This window comes from Trachurus japonicus, chromosome 10 (assembly GCF_045865225.1).
Source record: "Trachurus japonicus isolate A0001 chromosome 10, Traja_1.0".
Taxonomy (NCBI): domain Eukaryota; kingdom Metazoa; phylum Chordata; class Actinopteri; order Carangiformes; family Carangidae; genus Trachurus; species Trachurus japonicus.
The window spans coordinates 25346768-25370549 of NC_140916.1; the positions used below are offsets into that span (position 1 = coordinate 25346768).

General features: G+C 44.0%; 1 protein-coding gene across 8 annotated transcripts in view; it reads left to right on the forward strand.

The window, feature by feature from the left end:
- tenm2a (teneurin transmembrane protein 2a) overlaps positions 1-23782 on the forward strand; it is a 224916-nt gene that overhangs the window by 96170 nt on the left and 104964 nt on the right. For 2 of the 8 annotated variants that reach the window (XM_085788366.1, XM_085788368.1), the window contains exon 1: positions 12202-12498. The exons of 5 other annotated variants lie outside the window; for them this stretch is intronic. In XM_085788366.1, the coding sequence (XP_085644492.1) occupies positions 12447-12498 (52 nt within the window). In that variant the 5' untranslated portion in view covers positions 12202-12446. Of the gene's footprint in view, positions 1-11735; positions 12499-23782 lie in introns of those variants that run through there. One more of the 8 variants, XM_085788367.1, reaches the window with a different exon arrangement.

Genomic DNA, 23782 nt, shown 5'->3' on the forward strand with positions numbered 1-23782 from the left:
TTAGAGTATGATTAAATTCCCCATAGAGGGATTCATCATCTTTAGCAGGCAGAAAAGAGAAAATTACAAGCCCATCAATCCTCCTGTTTGATCTAGCTCTCCCCTTCTCCCTCTGTGTATTTTGCCTTCTCTATTCTATGTATTCAGGCTTTTATTTACCCCGCTGCTCCTCAGGCCCACCATGTCTGTGATGTTGGGAGGTCATTTGTCTCTATGTTAGAGCTGTCCTGTCCCCCGCTTGTCCTATCTGGCTGCTCCAAACCCTCCCGGCTCCTCATCATCATTTAGATATGTGACCGTCTGAGGTTGGCAGGCTGGTGTCTTTGTGCTTTTCTCCCTCTTTCACTGTCTTTTCGTTAGTGGCTGTTAACTTATAGGCTAAGATGCTATTCTGGTGCACTGTTAGACGGAAATCATGACCACTGATTGATGGATAAATGAGCACGTGCAAATAAAGAAACCTCTCCTGTGCAAGCCACACAGATGATGAGCATGTGTGATTATTCTGCTGTGAAATATCTGTAATTAAACTGGTTTCCGTCCCCTTATGATGACAGCGCCAACAGGTTATGGGCACAGGAGGGAACTTGGAAGCCGATTGAACGGGTTATGTTTTGACGGAGATGAAAAGAATAACAAGTTATGGGAGACAAAGTCCCTGGGCCACCTGCAGTTGCTAGGGCTAAAGGAGATCATATTGAACAAGGCAGAGCCCAATGAGGAGGAAGAAAATGAGGATGATCATTGATCAGACAGAAATGTTGCAGATGGGGATCATTACGGTAGAAAAGGGAAGCCATTTGTTATCACCCTATGCCTCTCCAGAATTCACTGAGAGCATTTCAGACAGTTTTGCCCAAATCACATGAGCTGTTTGCCATCCACATAACGCAAGATGATGTGAAGGTGTGTTTCTAACTAAGGTTAGGAGCTACAGTACAAGGACACAGACAAGTTGATTGCCAATGCAATGATGGAAAGTTGCTCAACTTTGAGTGAGATAAAGAGGGCTCAGAGCAACTGTGGTCAGAAAAGGTACAGAGCCAAGTAATGTTCTGATGGGCATAAAGAACAGAGACTTTGGTCCATGTTTTGCAACTGAAGACCACACATTTGCATTGAAAATAAAAAGCCTTGTTCTTGGACAGAAACAGAAAGGCCTGGTACAGTAGTTATTTATAATAACAGGCATCCAAGACATTTGAGAAATGATCACAATGTTTGATACTTGATGATGTTTGGGCTCGCCAGAGAAGCACTAGATGGCTGATTAGACAAGACTGAGGAATGTCGGTATGGAGGCTTGACTGAGGATCATTGGGTGAAACCAAAGCTGACTGAGCCACTTAAGTACCATTGTATCCAGAAACAACATAATGGATGTTATTATGTTCAAGCATGGCATTAACATCTTCGTTGATGTGTTTAAGTTGGAGAAGGTAACAGTCAGAAGGATGGAAAATCCAGGCCACGACTGATACTGTAGGTCTAGCCTAAATTGTGACGTTCACGTGAGGGGAAAATCGAAACCAGAAGCCGGATGGAAGAATAAAAGCAGCACTTGAGTGTGTAAACGCTGATTTAACTGGCCCTGTAGAGCCAGAGGCAATATATGGGTTTAGATACACTTCAACATTTACTTGGGATTATTCATTGGCAGTATTTGTGTACTTTGTGAAAGCAAAAAGTGATGCTGTCAAACTCACTGAAAAGCTCATTGCTCATTGCTTAGCCGCTCATTCAAAAATCAAGTGTGTTGGACCTGATAATGACACAGAGTTCAACAGCAAAAGACTTCCACTCAGTGCTCAGTAAGAATGCCATAAGACATAACAGCTGTGAGAAATTGGAAAACACTGTTTGTAAAGGCAGGATGCACACTACTCTAGAGCAACTTAAGTTGTGGACATATGCTGTAATGATGAATGCAGTAATTCACAACAGGTGCCATAACAGACGTGTAAGACTGACTCCACACTTCATGTTGACAGTAAGGAAACCTAATCTTTCAAAGATGAATGTATTTGGATCAGTCTGTTATTCATTCAAAAAAAGAATGTTAGACTCACAGTGTAAAACCGGGATCTTAGCCGTGTATGACTAAAATACTCTGCCATACACTATATCCAGACAGAGGAAGAGTCTTTAAACACAGCTTCGTAAAGTTCCCTCCAAAAAGTAGAATAAAAAGACAAACTCAGACAGACTTGGCAATGAGTGATGATCTTCATGGGAAGAGATTTGTATCCTCTATGCCGGAGGAGATAGTCACAGTAGGCTATGCACTATTCCTAAAAAGTAAGGAGAAACCCCCAGTTCTTGAGAGATAGTGAGTGTAGGTGAGTGTGATGATGACCAGATCCTAGCCAAGGTTAACTACTGGCGCAGAGTGATGTGTAATGTAGCACAAACCTTCAAGGAAGCCATGAGTTCATCAAAGTCAGAAAAGTGGGCTAGTGCTGTGAAGGAGGAAATGGATTCCCTTAGGGGGAAATGATTCATTCGCATTGACCACACTGCCAAAGGGCAAAAATGCAGCAAGGGGTAGATATTTCTCCCAACTGCAAATATGACATCGGTAGCCTGATGCAACTGGCAGCTCAGTATGACTTTGACCTAATCCAAGAAAATGTTAAAACAGCTTATCTACATGCTCTGTTGATTGTGAAGTGAATATGGAGCAGCTAGAAAGAGTTCAAGTTTATTCACACCCAGGTGAAAAAAAGTCTGCAAGTTGATCAAGTCATACAATGGACTGATGCAGTCAGGAAAGAACTGGTACAAAATGTTGTACTAATCACCTCGGCAAAAATAATATTTTTCAGGGAACCAAGCAGATCATTGTGTCTCTAGCAAATAAAATGAAGATGACAGGATAATTTTGATAATTTGGGGTGATGATGTAATTATCACTGCCGGTGATAGTGACTCTCTCAGTGGTGTGAGAGAAATGTTGACAAGAAACTAGACACATTTTACAAAGAGAGATGGGGAGAAATATGAAGAAATCAAAAAGGATACATAAGAAAAGGAGAGAAAACTTTATGGTAGTGGTTAACCTGTTCAATCCAAAAAAGATATTGGTGGGCAGCTGGATACAGGACATGACCTCAAGTGGATTGTCAGAAAACTGTCACAATACCCATCAGAGCCAAAGGAACAGGGCTGCCAACAACAAACAAGGAGTTGTGTTACAAGGCAAGGAAGGAAAAAACTCCTTGTTGCACAGTGTTGCTAAGTGGGCAGCAGATCAAATTGACAAATGAAGCACAATGGTGTACTGTTTTAGTTTAAACTAAACACGAGCCTGTTAGTGGAAATCTAAGCAGCAGGCAACAATTCAGCTTCACCTAGGTATGGGGCTGAATATACATCACTGGATGCAACCACACTGCAACAAATGTTGATTATTTGTTTGTGATGGCGAATCAGAGAGTTGTGAAGTGTGTAAGTCTGCACTAAGTGTGTAATAGAGTATAGAGTACGGGGGTGACAGGCTAAGATGTTGTTTAGGTGTTTCTTACATTCCTGATCAGTGATCAGGGATAAATGAGCTCATCTAAATAAAGAAATTCCCTTTCCGGTTGAAGCAACACTGATTAACATGTGTTATTATTCCCCTGTGAAATATGTGTAATTAACTACCCTTATGATGACAGCGCCAACAGTGGTATTTACATTAATGTATGTCTCTGCTCGCTTTGTCTGACTGCACCCATCTTTTATTATTTATTGTGAATGCCATTACATGTTTAGCATCTGGAAAGAAAAGTGCCCTACTGTGTCTGAGCCCATGAGGAACATTTTACACTTCACCAGAGGGGTGCCATTTATCACAGCTTTTGAAAGCTACAAGTTAAAGTCAGTGTTTTCTAATAATAATTACAGCTGAAAAATTAATAGGCTATGTTGTGTCACAAAAAACAGCTTGACAGTATTCAGGAGCTTAATACGCATTGTTTTTGAGCCTCGAGTCTCATCGGCTACTCCCAGGTTGTGGCAGCTCCACTTGGGTGCCTCATGCTTGAGCTATTCTTTTTTTTTAAATAGCCTATATTTTTTGGAGCCTTTAATGGACAGGAGAGTTGAGAGAGAGACAGGAAATGAGAGTCAGAGAGGGGGGGAATAGGACAGGGCCGCTCGATGCAGGATTCGAACCGAGGCCGCCTGCAGTGAGGACTATTACACATGGGGCGGGTGCTCTACCAAACACCACCCCGTGCTTGAGCTGTTCTTGACACAGAGATCAGTTGTGATGTTGTGCACTTGAGGCCACGAACACACTGGATCTATGGGATTTTCTTGGTGGTTGCAGTAGATGTTGATTTTCATCAACACATTGGCTGTGAAACAGCCAGTATATTTTTCAGTGTGCGTGTGGAACGCAGTCCCTGCAAAAACAGGCAGAGAAAATACTTGTTGATGTCATATTCACATTATACCAGCAACATTTCTTAGAACTTCAATTCAGCTTCCACAATATACACAAATGAAAATAGCACTATTTTTTTTATTTTTTTAGCTACTCGTGTGGAAACAGACACTTTTATGGAGAAAAAAAATAAACAAAACATGAATGCATCACAAGATATCCTGTATATTCTGAGCAACTACTCTAACTACTCAACTAGCTATAGCCAAAGATACTTTACCGTCTGCAGCAGCAGTGCGCACACCCACGTGATTCTCAAGTTTTACGCAGGTGCAGATGCCTGTGGAAATTAAACCTGTAGCAGGTGAACGAGCCCTCACTGGTTCGTCATCTCTGTGCGAGATTCGCAGTAAGTTAGAGATGTTTGAGACAAAATGTTGTTATTCACATAGCACAGTTTGTGTCGGCAGAGAGAGAGAGAGAGAGAGAGAGAGAGAGAGAGAGAGAGAGAGAGAGAGAGAGAGAGAGAGAGAGAGAGATGCTAGCGGGGCAGAGAGCTAGCTAGTTAGCAGTTATCCACGCTCTGCAAATGGCTGCTTTCGACAGTAGTTGGGACGTCCTATGTGTTTCACGGTGACTTGGAGCCAGGAAAGTTTTAGTCTGGAAAGATTCTGCTTTGTCATTGGAGCGTCATTGTAAGCTGAAGGTAAATATTTTGATAAAAATGATTTTAAAAATGAAAGATATTTCTCCTCCACACTGCACATTTGATACGTTTACTTCCAGTTCAGTCGCAGAGGCTAATCCTAAAACTTTTTCAGTTAGGAAGGAGAAAAGTAACGTCCGGGCAGAGAACAGCAAGGTGCAGGGGGAGACTGTCAGACAGCACCAAATCACAGCTAACAACTGCTAACAGCTATCGTGAAGGTAGGCTACGTTTTGAGTCTTGTCTATGTTTGACATTAGTGAAGAAAACAGCTGAACCACATACAGTAGCCTACTAAATTTGAGGGGTGGGGTGGGGGTTAACCTTGCTCCCCAGTCTGTTAGATAGTCACATGTGCACCATTGATCAACTTTCAGAAGGGAAATAAGAATAAAAGGGCTTCACCCAGATTTTTTCATTTCAAAAGTGGACTTTATCCAATCTGTTCCTCATGAAACAGCCAAAAAAGTTTTGTAGCTATATCCTAATGTAGCCTAATATAATCAGATACTTGCTTTTCAAATATGATGGGATCACAGTCTGGTAAATAAACTGCCATAGAAATGTTGTGGTTCTAAACAGTGGGCTGAATTTTGCACAATGTACCCATGCTCATACAGACCCTTTAACACGCATTTAAGCTACTGTAAGCTTGTAGATTATATGGCAGTTCAACAGGTCAACATGTAGATCAAAGCAAACATAAAACGGTGAAAGTATAATAAGAGATATAAACACGGTTGGCCATAAAGTTAGAATAATTTTGTTTTCCTCTTTTCAATCCTATTATAAAGGTTAATTGTGGTTATTACTTTTACAGTGATTGATCAATAAAGTTTTGAGATAGTTACCAGTACACATCTGTTAAGAATAAATCACATTGTCACAATCATTTAATGAGAAGAGGTAAAAAAAATTTTTTTTTTTAATACATTCCAACTTTATGGGCAACTGTGTATTATAAACTTAGTCTTAAACTGATATTGGCTTTTATTCAGTGGGCATTTTTTGATGTGATTAAAACTTTTTTTTTTTTGGCGGATGGCCGTATACACAGCAGTACAGTATATTGCTCAGCTTCTGTGTCAGTATTGGCAACTTCTCTGGACTAGTAGGGCACTGATCCATATCTACTGCGGCTAATACCCTCACTCAATTACCTCGCTTACCATCTACCTATCACTATCACTTTCGGTTATCTTCAGCATTTATTGCTTTTGAATTTTTTGTTTGTTCTCTATAAGATACAATTTATTGCAAGATTTTATTTCTGTGTTAATTTCTAGCTGCAGTAACCAAACAGCTGTGGGGTCAGTAAGCCTGTCAATCAATCAATCTACCAGTCACTTGCTTTGTGTTCACACATGTTTGGACGTGCGGCACCGGCCTGCTCTTGACAATGCACTTTGTCAAAAAAAGGGACATTTGAGTAATCTCAGAGACGTAAAGGTCAAGATGTGTGGGTCCCCACTGAGTAGAACACTGTGGAACCAGGACGGCTCTTCACACTTCCCACTGTGAGGCGATAACCTTCTCTCACATCTCTTTCATTTCTCCAAATCCCTTCTTTTGGCATCGCATGAAATACAGCCCATCTGTGTGTGTCTGCGCTGCTCGCTCAAGTCAAACAGTCAAAATGAGCATGGAGATGAGGGCCATTTGATGTTGTTGTGCGTGGATGTGTGTCAGTGTGCTTGTGGTGCAAGGTTCAAATAGGCTTTTTTTTTTTCAATTTTTTAGCTCCACAAAAAATTAGAGAATGTACTCAACCTCCCCGCAACCCAAAATCCAGTCTCAATCCCCTCTTTTGCTTTTTAAATCAGGTTTAACAAACACCCTCCACTGCTCTGTCCATCCATCCATCCATCCATCTATCTATCCATCCTCTTAAAATACAAGACTCCAATTATTTCAGTGCCGTACAGAACAGATATTATGCCCATAATCAGTTGTTTGGAACGTGTAGCTACTATAGCAGTGCAGTGCTCGCCAGATATTCTATTTTTTTTAAAACAGCACCTCTGTATAGCTTTTGCAATACTGAGCAGGATCTTTCTTTCTTGTCGTCGTCTCGGCTACAGTATAAGGCGGGAGCAGTGAGCTTTGTTTTCCAGTGTAGTTTAATTCAGCTGTGTGAAAATCCTCCAAAGTCACTTATGGGAAGGAAAACATCTGCTAAATGGTCACATCTCGCTCTCAGAACCATAGCTGAAGCAGGCTTTACCTGGCGTGTGCCTCGGTGTGTGGTGTGTGTGTGTGTGTGTGTGTGTGTGTGTGTGTGTGTGTGTGAGAGAGTTTGGCAGTGCAGAAACCCTGGCTAACCCCCTCTGTGCTTCCCAATGTCCTGTCTCTGAAGAGCTATGACCATTAAGCAGCTGTTCACTTCTAAAGCCACAGAAAAAAATGAGAGAGCTGCGAGAATGCAAATGAGTCTCGGTATGCGCCAAAACTTCTCCGGAGGGACCAACTGTTAGGTCAGAGATACACAGAGGCGCATACAGTACAGTACATGTGCCGGCTCATGCACACTCACACAAGCTGAGGGTTGCACGTAATATGCACATGCGTGCAGTTAGGTTAGCCTCCCTATTATGTAGTGCAAGGAATCTCTCGAGTATCAAATGATCTTTCTGTAACTACATTTCTCTTGGAATTGGAAAGCAAAGGCTTTAGAGTCTAATACATCTGATTAAACCCACTTCAGGTGGAGACTTCTCTGACTGTAACTACCTGTCTTGAGCCGCACTCTCCTGTTTTGTGTTACAGCTTGATATAGTGCCTCTCTTTTACGCTGTAATTGTTTGGTACACACAGTCTATTAGGGTGCGAGTCTTATTACAAAGAAGGAGACTATCACTCTGCCAAAACAAGGACATTGTTTTAAGGACACTTCAAATTTGTTCACAAAGTGGCTCCTTTGTGTAGCTGTCCGTGGTGCTGAAACCAGTCTTGGAGGTGATGGGAGGACAGAGTGTGTGTGTGTGCTGTATTTTTTCTTTTGTCAAGAACAAGCTAGCGAAGCACAGGCTCTGTTGATCTCTGCGGGTTTGAATGAGTCATTGCCTGAATGAGTGTAAAAATGCCAAAAAACAGCAAAAAATATGGCCCAAGAAACAACAAAAACAAGCTTGTACATTTTTTAAAGAGTGTTTTCAGCTCAGTTGTGGTGATGTGCATTACTGGGATGCTTCCCCCCTTTTTACCGGAGATGTGATTAGTGTATAGCAGAGTCAGCCACTGTGTAATGAGAATATATGGTGAAAGGTATAAAGCATTTGATGTTATTTTTTTTCGTGCCCTAGTTTTTGTTTCATGCTTAGATTTACAGCAGGCTGACAGTAGTCATTCTTTGCCCTGTGGATGAAGGAAATTAGTGATTTTTCTTGTTTTTTAATACATTTCTGCACGTGCATGTTGGCGTCTGCGTTTGTGCAGGTGCGTGTGCGTGCGCCCCTTGTGCTCCCTCCCCTAATAAGAGCTTAACCTTATTAATCACATTAATGTGCTGAGGTTGGATCTGGCAACACATACACACACACATGCCCACGTAGACACACAGACACGCACTCAGACATGCGCATGCAGGCAGAGGCATGTCAATCTGTCATTAGTTAATAGCTCATTAGCACAAGGTGATTAATTACTGTGGCGGGGTGTGGGGATGACAAGGATGGGGGATGAAGGAGGAAGGAAAAGGGCCATGGAGACAACAAGGGTTTTCGCAGAGGGAAAAGAGCGAGGGATGGGGAGGGGGGATGTGTGGTGAAAAACTGGTAACCTCCTCTCGCTTCCCCTGGAACCTTTTCACCACTATCGATTCTGGACCCTGAAGCCTACCGCAAGGGCCACTCATGCATGTGTGGGTGCAAGCGTGCGCGCGTGCCGTCCCAGCCCTCTCTCGCAGGCGTTTTGCTGGGCTGTGTTTTTTCCCCGTGTCTCACGGGGATCAGCTGTAAAGGTTAACTAGTCTTTTCTTAAGCTTTCAGCCTCATGACAAATGACCATGTTCAACCCATGGGGGCACCTTATAGCACACCTTCTCTCTCCATCTAGTCCCCTCTCTCCCCTCTTGCCGCTCTCTTCCTCCCCCCCTCTACACCCGCTCTCCCTCAGTCAGGAGGCAGGTATAGAAGAAGAAACAAGGAGTGGTGGTTGAGAGGTGGGAGAGATGGGAACAGGCAAAGGTACGGGGGGGGAAAATGAACAAAAACTGTCACTGAGGAAAGAGATTATTCCAAAATTGTGAAGAGAGGAGACACAGAAAAATGTGAAAAATATGAAATAACAAGCTCCAAGTGTATAAATCGACAGTTTGCGATTCAAACTGCCTAATTTGAGTTTTAAAAACCCCTATATTAAGCAAAGAGCGTGATAGTGAAATAAAGAAAAAGAGGGATCTGCATAATACGCAGAGGTTTTACTTCATCACATACCATTACACGATTCCTGCTCACCTTAACTCGTATGACCTTTCCTTATGCTCTCTTTCTTGTTCCTTAAAGACACATCCCTCTTCTCTTTACATCCTTTGTGTACAGCCTTGTGCCCTCCATACCGTAGTACAGCTGGCTGAATGGATTCTGTAGTGAATCACACACTTCTATGTAGCCCACATATACACCTAATATATATGGTTATACAGATATGCCAAGTATAATGATGCTGAATGGCATTGATAAATAACCTGCATGAGAAAATGTATCGCTTTGCCTTCGCATGTGTGTATATACATGTGTATACGTGCGAGGACCTCGCGCGAGCGTGCGTATGTGTGTACGTGTGCATGATGGAGTATTACAAGGTGTTGTCAAGAAAGCAATTTGTTTCTGTCTCGGATGGGTTTTTTATCATGACAAATCGACGTGAACCTCATCTAGAAATCCAGCGACTCCTCCCGCTCATTCTACCTGGGCCGCACTCTCAACTTTAATATGATGAAGTCATAGCCGCAAACCACCACCACCACCCCCCATACACACACACACACACACACCACCACTCCCAGTGTGAACCCCCTCTCTGCTGTAAATCGAGTCTCAACACCTGTGCATGTGTACCAAGGGAGTATACCTGCCGTGTGTGTGTGCGTGTGTGCAGTCCCCTTAATCTGCGCACACATATGTGTGAGCATGGGCGTCCGTGCTCACACATATCAACCGTGCCTGTGCACGCCAGGGTGCCGTGGCGCATTCTGTGCATCTGTGACTCGTTCAGGATGATAGATGGCGTCTGAGAATGTCACATGAAGAGGTAGAAAATGAGGCTGACAGCGGCCCTCTGGAGTGGTGGCTCAGGGGTTGGCCTTTACCGCTCATCTCCTCCTCCCTCTTCACTACAGCACACACGACATGAGCAGCAGTCCTGTACCTGCTCTTCTACTGTGAGTGTGTCTTCCACTCAACACTGTCTTCTTCTATTTGTGTGCCATCACTCTCATCCTTTTGCTTCTTCTTGCAAAGTTCACCATCCAGCCATGACTCGGTAAGAATAGAGGAAAACCAACCTACGCCCCATCGTACTAATGGTTTATATGAGTGACACATTTGAGTCAAAATACCTCTAAATGTAGATAAAAAAGATGAACATCTCTGATGATGCAGCCCTTTACAATGTCTGGGAGCTACAGTAAGTGATGTGTGGGCGTGTTGCAAGTAACGTGGGTTTATGTCAGAATTAAACCACAATGCTGAGCTATAGATGACCTCAGCCTGTTGGTTGATATATGACAAGATGTCTGCCCTCTGCTGGGCACTGTGGGGACCTCATTCACCTGGTAACCTGCCACCTGCCTTGGTGGCTGGAGGGCGTGAACGGACAGAGAAGGAAGCAGACCTTTTGTATTTTAGCAGCTTTATTTGGCTAGTTTTATGTTGCATTATTGTCCACGTCCTCTGTGTATGAACAAGACCATTTATTACCTAAAAAATGAGACTGATTTCTCCATGTTTGTTGTTTAATAGTGATTTGAGGTTGATGTTTGGTTGCCGGGTGAGAGTTTTGCCAGACATGCTGTTTCTGTGGCTACCACCCTCCTGCATTGTTTGACATTGTTCCTTTTCCTGATTAGGGACATTATGTGAATGTGAGCGCGCCCATGTGAGATCTGACATATTACTGGCTTCATCGCCGCAGTGTCCTCTGCCCTTCCTCCCTTCCCTCCAGCTCCGTGTCTCTGCTTCACCGCCTCCTCTTTTCTCCTTCTGCCCTCAACCCCGTCTTCCCTTTCTACCCTCCACCTTGCCTCATCTTTTCCGCTCCTCTCGCCACCCATTCCCTCGTGTCTCCTACATCTCGTTTTTATCCTTCCTCTTCCCTCCATCCCCTTCGCCTTTGATGTGCATGCTTTGTCACATTCCCATGATTCTGTCACTCTTTCACTCTCCAGCGCTCGTGGGCTTCATTGCGTGCTCCCGCCCCCGTTGCCACCTCCTCCTCCTCCTTTTTTTTCTCCTACCACTACGTTGTCCCTCTTTCACTGTCTCACCCTGAACCCTTTTCTCTCTCCCTTTGGCTCATTCGTTAGCTCCCGCCGTCATCCTTCCTCCCCCTCCATCTCAGTGGTGCGGCGCTGCTGGGAGAGAGAAAGAGAGAGAGAGAGGAGGAGAGAGAGAGCGAGCGAGCGCGTGTGCGTGTATGTGTGTGTTGAGTCTGCTCTCAGTCTCAGCTGTGGGCAGATGGAGGATGGAGCCGCAGCCACATCTCTCCTTCTCTTCTGCTCTGCCTGCCACAGGCTGAAAGGCACTCTCTTTTTCTCTCTCAGTGTCTCCTCATCCATCCGTTCCCCTATGCCCGAGCTGGCCCTGATCTGTGACGGATTGAGCAAAAAGAGGACTGAGGACTAGAAACAGGAGGGGAGACAAAAAAGACCTGCAGTCTCTTGGAAAAAAAGGGGGGAAAGCTGTGCAGGGCATTACGCTCATCCTATTTCCCTCCGGTGGTTCGGTGTGTGGCGTTCGTCTCTGCAGTGCAACAGCTATACACGTGTGTCGATCCACACTGCGCAAGTGTGTGTGTGCGTGTGTGTTTGTGTCTCTCGGGCTCCTGCTCTCTCTCCTCTGTCTTCACTCGCTCTCTCTCTCTCTCCCCCCACTCTCGCACGGCGCTCCGGCACTCAGCTAGCGGATTGTGCTTGACAGAGCTCACTGCAAACAGACGGAGAAGGGGAGAAGAAAGGGAAACAAGAGTGAGGAAGAACAAGAGCGAGGGAGAGGCCACAGGCAGCGAAGACTTTGACAAAAGGGAGAAAACAGGGTGCAAAAGATTGAGAATCAAGAAAAAAGGACTCTAAAGGGAGCGGAGAGGAGTGGAGTGTGGAGGAGAGGAGAAAAGGGTAGAGGGTTAATCAGACAGAGAGACAAGTACGGAGCGATGCATCACTCAGGCAACACTGGAAGAACCAAGACCCTCTCTCACGAGACAGGTAAGACCCTCGGATACTTCTTTGTCACCGCGGCAGTCAGATGGCATCGTGCTGTATTTTCTCCAGTCAACATTGTGAGGAACAATAGAGCCTCGCTGTAACTTGACTGCAGCCAGTCCCTGTGTTGTTTCTACTGTGGACGGACACAGTCACACACACACTCGCAGAGAAAAAGAAAGTAAAGTAACGCTAGTAACAGCTTTTGCGATTTTTTTTCCCATTTATTTTCCCCACCCTACATATCTTGGATTTTAATGCCTTGCTGTAATATGTAGGTTATATTGTATATGATGGAGTGCGCGCATGTTTGAGCGAAGATGTGTGTACACGGCGGAGGCGGTGATCAAACGGCATACATCTGAATAGAACTTGGCTTTGATGTGCGCTTGAAGTTATGATTGGCATCCGCAAATGCCAGTATGTGCAGCGCGAATCTGTGTGTGCGTCCCCGTCTGTGTGTGTGTATTTTTTGGTCATTGATTTGAAGTCAGTGTGTATGTGAGCACACCCTTGTGTGTCAGCCCTCAGCTTTCTGGTGAGCACGTTCCAATTGATGGTAATTACTGTGATTGACAGGCGGCTGATGGCTAGAAATGGACGGGGCATGGGTTGCCCCATCCCTCATCAATCTATAATTTATTCATGTGTGTGTTCTTCAATATTTACAAGGTTATTTCTAGGTAGCTGCCTTTCTCATTCAGAATAGGCTAAATGACTGAATATTTAGATGTAATGTGGCTTTTATTTAAAAAATGAAACTGGTTTGATTTGTTGTCTACTATTCACATATGTGACCCCCGTGTGTGTGTGTGTGAGTGTGTGTGTTTGTGAACGCACAGGGATCATGTTTATGTGTTTGTATTGTTTGACAGATCAGTTTGACCTCGGGGGTTAAAAGGTTAAGTGTGTCTACAGTATATCCCGGTGTCTGTGTCTACGTGGGTGTTTGTGTTTGTGTGCGAGTCATATAATAGTTGTTTGATTGCCTTGTGGGTGTAAGGGGATTGCTAGCACTCATCAAGCTAATCAAACAGTACCCACAGACAATCACAACGTGGCACACACCCCTTTTAGGAGCTCCGACTCATCTGCCTCCTTTCTGAACAAACATGATGAATTTACAAACGAGACAGGCGGAATATGGGGTGTGTGGTGTGTTTTTTTCTTTCTCTGAAAGATGAAGGCAACATTGTCTAAGGAAATGCAGTCCTTTCACAAGCTCTCACATACAAGTTCCCTGAGCCACCCACATGCACACACACCCACACACAGTCATACACTCATACACACACACATCTGTTATACAGATCCGGCCCAGCGGTGGATAAATGTGCCTTTCTGATTGCTGCCACAGACAGGACGTGATTGGCATGGCAGACCAGGGAATTAGCTATGGTTTCCATGGTGACTAATTAGGAGGGTCCTGACTGGTGGGTTTATGAAGACAGATGACAGATCGGTGGTTCACTTCCTGATATACAGAGCGGGTGGTCCCATTGGCTAGCGGGACCCCCTGCCATCTGAGACAGACAGACCCTCCGCAGGCCGCCTCACACGTGTTCAGCTGTCACCAAACATGCAAATGTAAAAAGAAAATGAAATGTTATCCCCTCAGCCAGCAGATACTCTTCAATCCTGGACTCTTTAAACATCGGTGTGAGAGTTTCAGGGAATGTGCACGCTCCACCGAACACACACATTCACCGCCTTAACTTGTGCTTTGGCTCCAAACCACCGATGGACTGATAGAAGTGGAATATGTCCACACACTGTGGTAGCCACTGCTGCAAAAAACAGTAAACAGCACATTTTGCTCCGCTGTAGGTTAAACCCACTCTCGGCGTACATGCATATTTAGAGACTCATTCACTTTTATGTGAGAATAAACAAGTCAGACACTCACAAACACTCTTGCTGATTATGTAGCTATAGGGCATGTGAGAGAGAAATAGGTGTGATTGGGTCCATCTGTGGCAGAGGAAGAGAGAGAGAGAGACAGAGAGAGCTCCATCTGTGGACACCTGCCCTTCCTCCAGGCTACCGTCCCTTTTTCTCTGAACTGCCAACAAGATCTGTGGTTGCACAGGTGCAAGTGTGTCTGTGTGTTGTTGTTTTTCTCACAAATCCAAGGATGAGGGTCTGTGCGTGTGTGTGTGTTTTTTTTTGTTTTGTCTTTCTAAATGACTGGTTCTTATTGTGAAGAAAAAATTTCACAGGGAGTCCAGTGGATCTTTAGGCACATTCACAAAAAAGTTGCAAACCAAAAGAGTTTTCGCTGAATAATGGATGAACACTACTCTTCCTCTCACCCAGTTTTAACTTTAGACCATAACATCTGTGTCAGTAATTGGACTCTTTTTGTATCTTCGGTTTTTACATTTCAAGCACATTCAAGCAAAGTTACACACGTGTGAATAATAACACTGTTTTATGCACCTGTTTTTACTCTTGTTAAAACAGGATTTTTTTTAATATGTGTATGTATTCTCTGCCCTGTACATACAACATACCAAAGGGTGCACATTTTTAAACAACCAAAATGATCTTGTGACTACCAAATGATACTCACAGTACCATAAATAAATGATGCTCTCAGACACAAGTAAACCAGTCTACAACACACACACTGATGGACACCTTAAAAACACACTGCCAGAGAGATTGGTGTTAACAGGTAGAGTGAGCCTTCCCCTCCATTTCATTTACCTATCCGTCCTGCCTTCCCCCCCTCTCTCTCTCTCTCTCTGTGTCCGTCTCTCTTCCTCTCTCTCTCCCTCACTCAGTCAGGCACCAGCTCCACCTAATGGCCTCTACAGGTACTGAGGCACACACACATGCACTGACATTCAGACACACATTGACACAGGCTGACATGCACACACCCGATTTGATTAAAATGGCCGGAGCACAATTCCATTTCACCACGACAAGCGTGGTAGTTAGAAAAGCCACTGAGATAATAATGGTCGTGATTTCTATTGTTTGTTTGTTTTGTTTTTTTTGGGTTGGATATTATTTATTGGAACCTAACCCCTCCACGCGGGGGAGCGTGGCGAGGCGGAGGGGAGGGAAAGGACACAAAAGGAGAGGTGATTGGAAGCGGCACAGAGTGGGAGAGAGAAAAAATAGCAAAGCGATTGAAAAAGACGTGCGTGTCACGGCTAAACAAATAAGCATGTGTGGGAACAGATGGTAATAAAGTTCTCTGTTACAAGACTAGTGGCTCATACGCACACACACACGCGCGCACACAAACACGCCGACACACACAGACCCACTCATGCACAGCTTGATTATGCGGAGTATTGGGCCGTGAGTCATTAAGACTTTGCCTCAGTGAAGCTGACTCGAAAGTGAGCAACGACAGTCATCTACAAAGGCCGGTCACTAGCAGTCATCTCTCTTTCTCCCTTCCCTCTCTTTACTCCGTCCATCTGTCTCTGTCTGCTTCGCTCCCTCTCCCTCTTTGTTTCCACCTATTTTGGCCTCTTTACCAACTCTTCTGTTCTCTTCACCCACCGCCTCTCTCTCCTTCTTTCCCCCATCATCTTCTGTCTTTGCTTCACTTTCTCCATTCCGCTCTCTGTTCCCCTCCTGTTTTAGGAAAATGAGTTTTTCTCCGCTTTCAGTTTTCCATCCGGGCGTTCTTTAAGCCAAAATATGTGTGTGTGTGTGTGTGTGTGTCGATGTGTGAGGGCAATGTGTCCTCAATCACAGTGAAAGCATTTGTTTCCCTCCGCCAGTGGAGATAGATTATGTATTTCACTCCTTTCCTCGCATTGGGTTTTTTTTTTTTTTTTTTTTTTACCCCCCCCCCATCACACGTTTTGTCCTCCCCACTCAAGGTCAGTTGGAAGATTGCTTTCAGCCCCCTGTGTCCTCCCCGACGCACCATGCTTTATTGTGTGTATGGCCGTCAGCGCCTGTGTGTTTGTGTATAATACGTGTGGCTGTGTGTGCATGTTTGAAAGCATGGAAAAAGGGGATTGTGTTTTGTATTGTTCAATCTGTCCTGTCTCTCATCAGGTAAGCACTTGTGAGGGGTTACACTTGTGTGTGTGTGTGTGTGAGAGAGAAAGAGACGCTGATGGGAAAGCAGTCAGTCAGCTGGCAGTAAATCTGAGTTTTCAAGTCAGTTTTGAGGAAAAGCAAAGCAGGAAGGAATGCAGAAGAAATCGTTAAGATTAACACGGCTGATATTAAAATGTTTGGATCTTAGACTTTTTTTTATTGAAGTTTTCTTATTGAACTGACATCAAAAGTAAAATGGTTCAAAGAGTTTTCCTCACAATTTTTACAGATGCATTTTCCTATGTAAATATTTAATGCATTTATTGATTTCTAGAGTGTGTGCCTGCTATAGAGCGTGTGGCTGGTTTTTCTATGGACGGTTGGAGGTATTAATTTTCACAGTGGTGATTTGGGTGAGTAAAGGGCTGGCAAGCTAACTGGTGTTCTCAGCATGCTTTTGAGCATGTGTGTGTGTGTGTGTGTGTGTCTGATCAGCGAACTGGCTGGTTTTATGCTTCACTACCCTGGCTGCTCATCCATGTGTACCATCTGCATGTGGTGCTGCCATGTGTGTCACCTATACCCCAACACATCCCACTCCTCTCATATCTCTAACCATCCCTCCATCCACACCTGACGCTGTCTGATCATTGTCTTCTTATCTCTGCCGTTTGCTGCTTTTGATTTTTTTTTTTTTTTTTTTTTTTAAAAGCTCATTTTTCAAAAGGGAAGCAAAACAAAAGGCAACATGTCAGTTAATTTAAATCCTTTCACTTAGTTTACACCGCATATTAACAAAGAAGAATATTTTTACATTACATTTTACGTTATTCATTATCTCAGTTCACCTTTTAATTTTCCTCTGAGCAAGAAGCCGTCATATCCTCAATCAGTGCTGTGGTGTTACCCCATTTGTTAGCTATGCAACGCTAACGCTCTAAGTGATCGATCCATGCCGGAGCTAACTATGTGACAGATGAAAGTGTCACAATTACAGTCATGCTGAAGTGACAAATTGATCCCAGCATTTCTGCTGGAGAGGAGTTTTTGTCTTAGAGGTGCCATCGTTCATCTACACAGCCTCATTATACCTTCTGGGGTAGCAGCGACAGCAGTGACTCATTGACTCATCACGCCGTTGTTTGTAAACTCGAAACCCGACTAACCATTCTCCATTCCATTCCTCATCTTATCTAATGTTCCCCATTTCTCTGCTATCTCTGCCTGTGTGCCGCTGCTGCTGCTGCTGCCTCCCGTCCACGTCTCCTTCCCAGCACCTCCCTTCATCTTTAATATCCTTCTCCCCAAAGCACTAACTCCAGCTTCCTGAACTCTTCACCCTTTCTTTTGTTCTCTCTCCTGCATCTTTTCCTCCTTTCTCCCGAACACCCTCCTCAGGTCCGTGTTATTAACATAAAAAAGTAGGAGAGACTACCTTTCCTCCAGCCCAGACTGTGACTCACTCTGCCCGCCAGCTACAGGCTTGCCTCCCTGGCTGTCATGTCGCCACAGATGTGAAACCAATTTTTATGGGATGGGGTGAGGACAATGGCTCATCCGTTAGAAAGTTGCATCTGGCAGTTTCAAAGCGCCGCGCTCATGTTGAAGACAGTCAGGTACTTTGCTTTCCTGCTTGTGCAGCAAAAATAGGTCAAACATAGGATTGTTTCACAAGCACAGAAAGGGAGTTGTTTCTGCTAAGCAATAGTGGAAATGAGGCTTCACTTGTATGTGGAGGAGCTGTCCTCATGCAGTTCTCTCTCTCACTCCCTCTCCCTCTCCCTCTCTCTCTTTCTCTCGCTGCCGTTGTTATATCGGGGCGTACCTTAAAGCAGTGTTTTCCAAGCAGCAGTACTTTTACCCCAGGGGGGGACTACCGCAGCTTCCAGATTGTAGCACAGCTCAGCTAATTTTAAGAAACAGAAATTACACCTTGATTAGAAAAATATCCACACACTGAGTCGGCTGTAATGCATGAACACTAGCCTCCATGTTGTGTTGTAATTGAGTGCGCACAGAATTAAAGGAATGAATAAACAGCTAAAATAGTTAGATAAAAGTAAATGATGATTGTAATGCTTGCAATAGGTGGTGTAAGTCGTTTAAATAGGCTAGTTAGGTAACAGTTTTTGGATAACGGGTGAGAATAAATAGCTGAAAGTAATGAATAAACACTGGACGCAGCTGAATTACTGAACAGTTTAAAGAGATGGTAAACATCTGAAAGCTGATGTATACTATAGATAAGGTAAAAGTTAGGGGAAAATGATTTCAAAACTTAGCTTCTGTTAGTCCAAACTTCAGTGGTACAAATGACAAAACCAACTTAAACACTGAGATTTATTTCATGCCAATAAAACCTTTGGTTCAAAATCAATCCAAATGATCATACTTGTGTGATTGTGTTGATGAAGGTAAATGTGAGGTCGGCTGCCAAAAACGGTAGAGAACGACTTCCTCTGACTACATTCATTCCCTCAGAGTATTGCTCTCATATGGCTATTTTAGATATATCGATAACATGTCTCCTTTAAATCACAGGAAAGACTCTCAGCCCGTCTTCATGCAGACAGTAATGCATTATAGAGTTAGTTTTATGACTTTCGAATTACTTTGATGAACACACCGAAACGACTCTTCTGAACAAGATGCATTAGCCGTCCATCAATTTTGTGAGGTAGATGACACATTCAGCTAAAACATTTTTTCACTTTTCCCTCAATTAACTCGATGTAATTTGCTCACTTTCACACGGAGATGATTAAACAGAGGAAATTGTGGCTTTATTACTCTCTCTCTTGATTTCGGCGTTCAGTCGCAGCGTAGGCTTGTGTACCGCTCAGGAGGGATTTACTCGGCGTGTTCACTTTGAACTATAGATTCTGAACTTGTAAAAGTCACTGTGGCTATGATATACAAATAAATCATTATTAAACTCTCTAACTCAATACACAAGCCTTAGTTACATAACAGTTTCTCTGTGCATCGCCAGCCTCCAGCGCAGTGTATCCAACCACCGCACTAAATAGAAGGTGTGTTTTGAGGAGACAGGGCGCTGTGACCTTGCCTTGGGGATGATGACAAAGTGAAACTCAGCCTTTGCATGTGTGTTAGTGCTTGTGTGTGTTACTAATGACCAGTGCTTAGGGCGGAGATGAGGGGAGATGGGCCGTGCAGCAGGGCAGAGGGGGCAGTGAAATGATTCCATCGATCATTCTTGATCACCTAAACAATGTCACACAGCACATTCATCTCTGCGTATGTGCGCACGTCTCTCGCTCGCTCTGTCCCCTTTGCTCTCTTTGTCTCTCATATTGACACACATTGTGCTTCTCACCTCTTGTCTCGCTAACCTTTTTTCTATGTCTGTGTGTGTGTGTGTGTGTGTGTGTGTGTCTGTGCACGCACATGTGGGCTTTCAGACTGATGCTGCAGTGATGGCACTGGCCAAATGCCAGCTATTGCACAGTTCCATTAGCATTGCGAAGGCTGGCCGTAGATTGCTATTGATTGACTATGGCCTCTGTTCATAGGCTATTCAGCTAGAAGCACACACACACACACACACACACACACACACACCCTTGTGCACTACGATAGCCCTGGAGTACGTGAAACAAGAGACCCACTTAAGTGTTTTGAGGCGCTCTGATTTTTGTCTGGCTTCATGGCAGAACATCTGACTTATAATGTGATGGGCATTTGGTTAATTATGTTATAATTTACTTTTTAAAAGTATTACTTTGTCAAATGTCCTGACATGACTCTCTGTCTTCAGCACTCAATTATAATATTTGTTACGTTAAAATTTAAAGAAAAGGAAAAAGAAATACCTTCAGTGAATTGACTGGCGATTGCTTGTTACACTGGCCTGAGCTCGCGGTGGCCACTTGTTGGCTTTGACAGGGACTTGAGGACGCCGGGCTTGTCGATGGCTAAGCTTTGGATTTTAAACAAATCAATGCCAAGTGACTGGACCCTGGAGCCACTTCTTAATGAGAGCCGCCGCTCAGAGATCTCTGTACTCCCTCTGTCTCCACTCCTCTCTGTGTCTCTGTGTCTCTGCCTCTGTCTCTCACTGCTTTTTTAAATTTTACTATCCATCTTGTTTCTCTTATCCTGTACTCTTCACCGATTAGAGAGCAAGCACACCTCAAACTCTCTTCTCTGTATCCCTTTTTTCTGTCCTAGACAACCCAATGTCAGACCCTCTATAGTGACAGTGCTGCTCCTTGCTTGTCCAATCTGTGTGTGTCACAGTGGGGAAAACTGCTTCCGTATTCAGTCACAGTGTGTCTTCTCTCTAGACAAGGGAAAAAAATCAAGTGTAAGAAAATTTAATAAAACCTGTCAGTTGCCAATGCACATTTACTATTTACAGAGAAATGTGATGTACATGCAGGTGTGTGCGACCCCCCCCCCCACACACACACACACACACACACACACCCAACCCTCCCAACAGCTGTACATGCATGTGCTGGTGCATGAGTGTGTGTCCGTGTGTGTGCGAACACATCTAGGGAATTAAGGATGTAATGCTGGATTATCCAGCAAGTAGACTTCCCACTTCTCCCGCTGTGGAAGAGATGCAGAGGCAGAGACATCGGAGTAAGAGATGGGTGGATAGAGAACGAAAAAAGTGAGGGAGAATGATGAAGGAAAGAGTTAAGTGAGAGAAAAAGGGAGAAATCACATTTATTTATAAAACATACGTAATTCATACACTGAGGCAGCCTTGAACGGTTTTATATGCAAAAGAAATAAAGCTAAAGAATTAAAGTGAGATATTTGCACAAGAAAGAATGGGAACAGTATTTAAAGAGACAATTTCAAAGTCATTAAAATAATGAGAAAGAAAATATTATGTATATACACATGGAAATTTGGCCCTCAGATTCTCTGGTAATTTGTTCCACAGGAACATAGTAACTACATGAAGATCTACTAATCTCTGCTTTTAGGAACAGCAAACACACCGGCTCCAGATGATCTCAGAGCTTGAGTAGTTTCATATTGTACAAGCCAGTCAGCGTTGCATCTTGGGGCCATTTCATGATTTATAAACAAGTTGTTAAGATGTCTTTTTTTATTTTTTACCTATGACACGCTGGGAGGTAGTGCAATATCTGAAGACCCGCTGTAGAAGTGTGTGAGAAGGAGAAGAGGAATACACACTGAGAAGTGGAGTCTGGTGGGAAGAGAGAGAAGGGGGAGAAAAGAATAAGGGGGGGGGGGCAGTGGTGATTTTGAGGGTGTGGAGGGGCGGTGATTTTGGTTTTTGTATTTTTCAGGTGAAGCACAAAATATTGAATTTTCAGATGCAGTAATGGGAGCAAATCATTTCTCCAGCTTGTGTGTTTGTATAATTGTGTCAGCAAATCTGTCTTTGCTCTTTTTTGTCAGAGTTCTTAACATTGTTAGCTGCACACATCACTGCTCATGATAACGGCACATATTCAAATATAATGAGAGTTGAGTCATTGCCATTGCACTGTTCAAAGTGGTTTTTATTTAGTGCTTCATACGGCTTCAAGGTCCCCGGTGCCTTCGCTCACCAACAAATGCCAAGTATTAAATAAAACATAAGTCGTAAGAGCAATGTGAGCAAAGGAGCCCGTGTTCCCAGTTTAAAGCCCACATGAGGTGACAGCGGCGATCTCGCGCACGCACACACACACACACACACTTCTGCCGCAACATCCAAGTGGGGGCCAGGGGGTCTATCTGTAGCATTTTGTAATTGTTTTGGACTAATCCCGGTTTTAATATGTCTCTCACAGCAGGGAGGCCTTCACGCTTAATAGACACCATGGATTTGTTTAATTACGTTTGTCTGTGTGTGTGTGTGTGTGTGTGTGTGGGTTCCTCTACGAATGTCATGTGTGTTTAGGAAAAAGAGAGGAAGTGGGGGTGTTTGAGTAACGGAGCGCCACTTTGATGACAGTTTGTTTTTGGTATCTATGTGAATGTAATGTAATGAATTAAAAAAAAAAAGTAGAGTAGATGAGGAAGAGAGAAAAGACACACATCTGTGCATATAGACACAATGCTCACATACAGTAGCTGTCACACTCACATACACACACACCCAGAGAGTGAACCCTTGGCAGTACTTCTCCAGTCTGTTTGAAGTAGCGTCTCACGGGAGGCTATGGGACTGTGGCAGTGTTTCACCCACTCAAACACACACACACACACACACACACACACACACTGGCTCCCAGGGAAGGAGGGATTGCAGAGAGAAAAGGGACAGGACAGACAGAGGAGACAGTAGGAGGAGTGCTTCTCCTCAAACACACTCCAACTCGTCTCATCCTCCCTATCTCCCGGTTTCTCGCAGCTCTCCGTGCCGACATCGACAGGGAGCACTCGGAGAACAGGTTGAGGTTGTTTACAGCCACACTTCCCCTACCTCTCTCTCTCTCTCCCCCGGTGCTCATGCGCTCATATCTCGCTCTATCATACCAGCACCGACTCGGCGAGATTGAAACAGTGCGCTGGGGACAAAGCAAGGATATTACCCAGGCTGCATCGGCATCAGAGAGGAGGACATGTCGTTTCATTTTCTCGCCGTCTCAATTAGAATCGCCGGCCAGAAGGAGATGACTCCGGCTGCTGGAGCTGAATGCAGACACCAAAGCCCTCCTGATAAAAGCCACCCCTCAAGAACATTTTAAAACACAGCCAAGCTCTCTCAGTGAGCACCGCTCCCCTCTGTCTCTGTTGTTAGCAGCGTGACCCGATCAAGGCCGCACAAATTTAAAGCGCCACTTGCCAATTTCAGGGCCCGTAAACCCATCTTTGAGAACAAACAAACAATGCAAGCAAATAAGACGAGGAATAAATAAAGTAGGAAATCAAAACACGGCAGAGTGACAGCCGAGTGAAATGTATCAAAGGTGGGTTGCTTTTCTTTTTCTTTTTTTTTTCCAAGGATGACTAAAGAAGCAGCTCATTTGGATGCTTCTGTTTTTCCAGCCTTGGCCAGCAGCGAGCTTACAAATGCCTCCTGTTTTCTTAAAACAATAATAGATAGAAACACGTGCATGCATAAAAAAAGAATTACAGATGCACAAAACAATCCCACTTAAAGACAGTGCTGTAATACTGCCAATCTGTAAAGCTATTGTGTTGTTCCTTATTTTCTGCGTGTGTGTGTTTTCCATACAAAACCCCTGAACCCTGTAATTTTCTAGTCCCCTATGAACGAGTAGGTATGTGGACAAGGTGCTGCATCCAGCCACGTCTCTTTATTTTCTGTCATCCC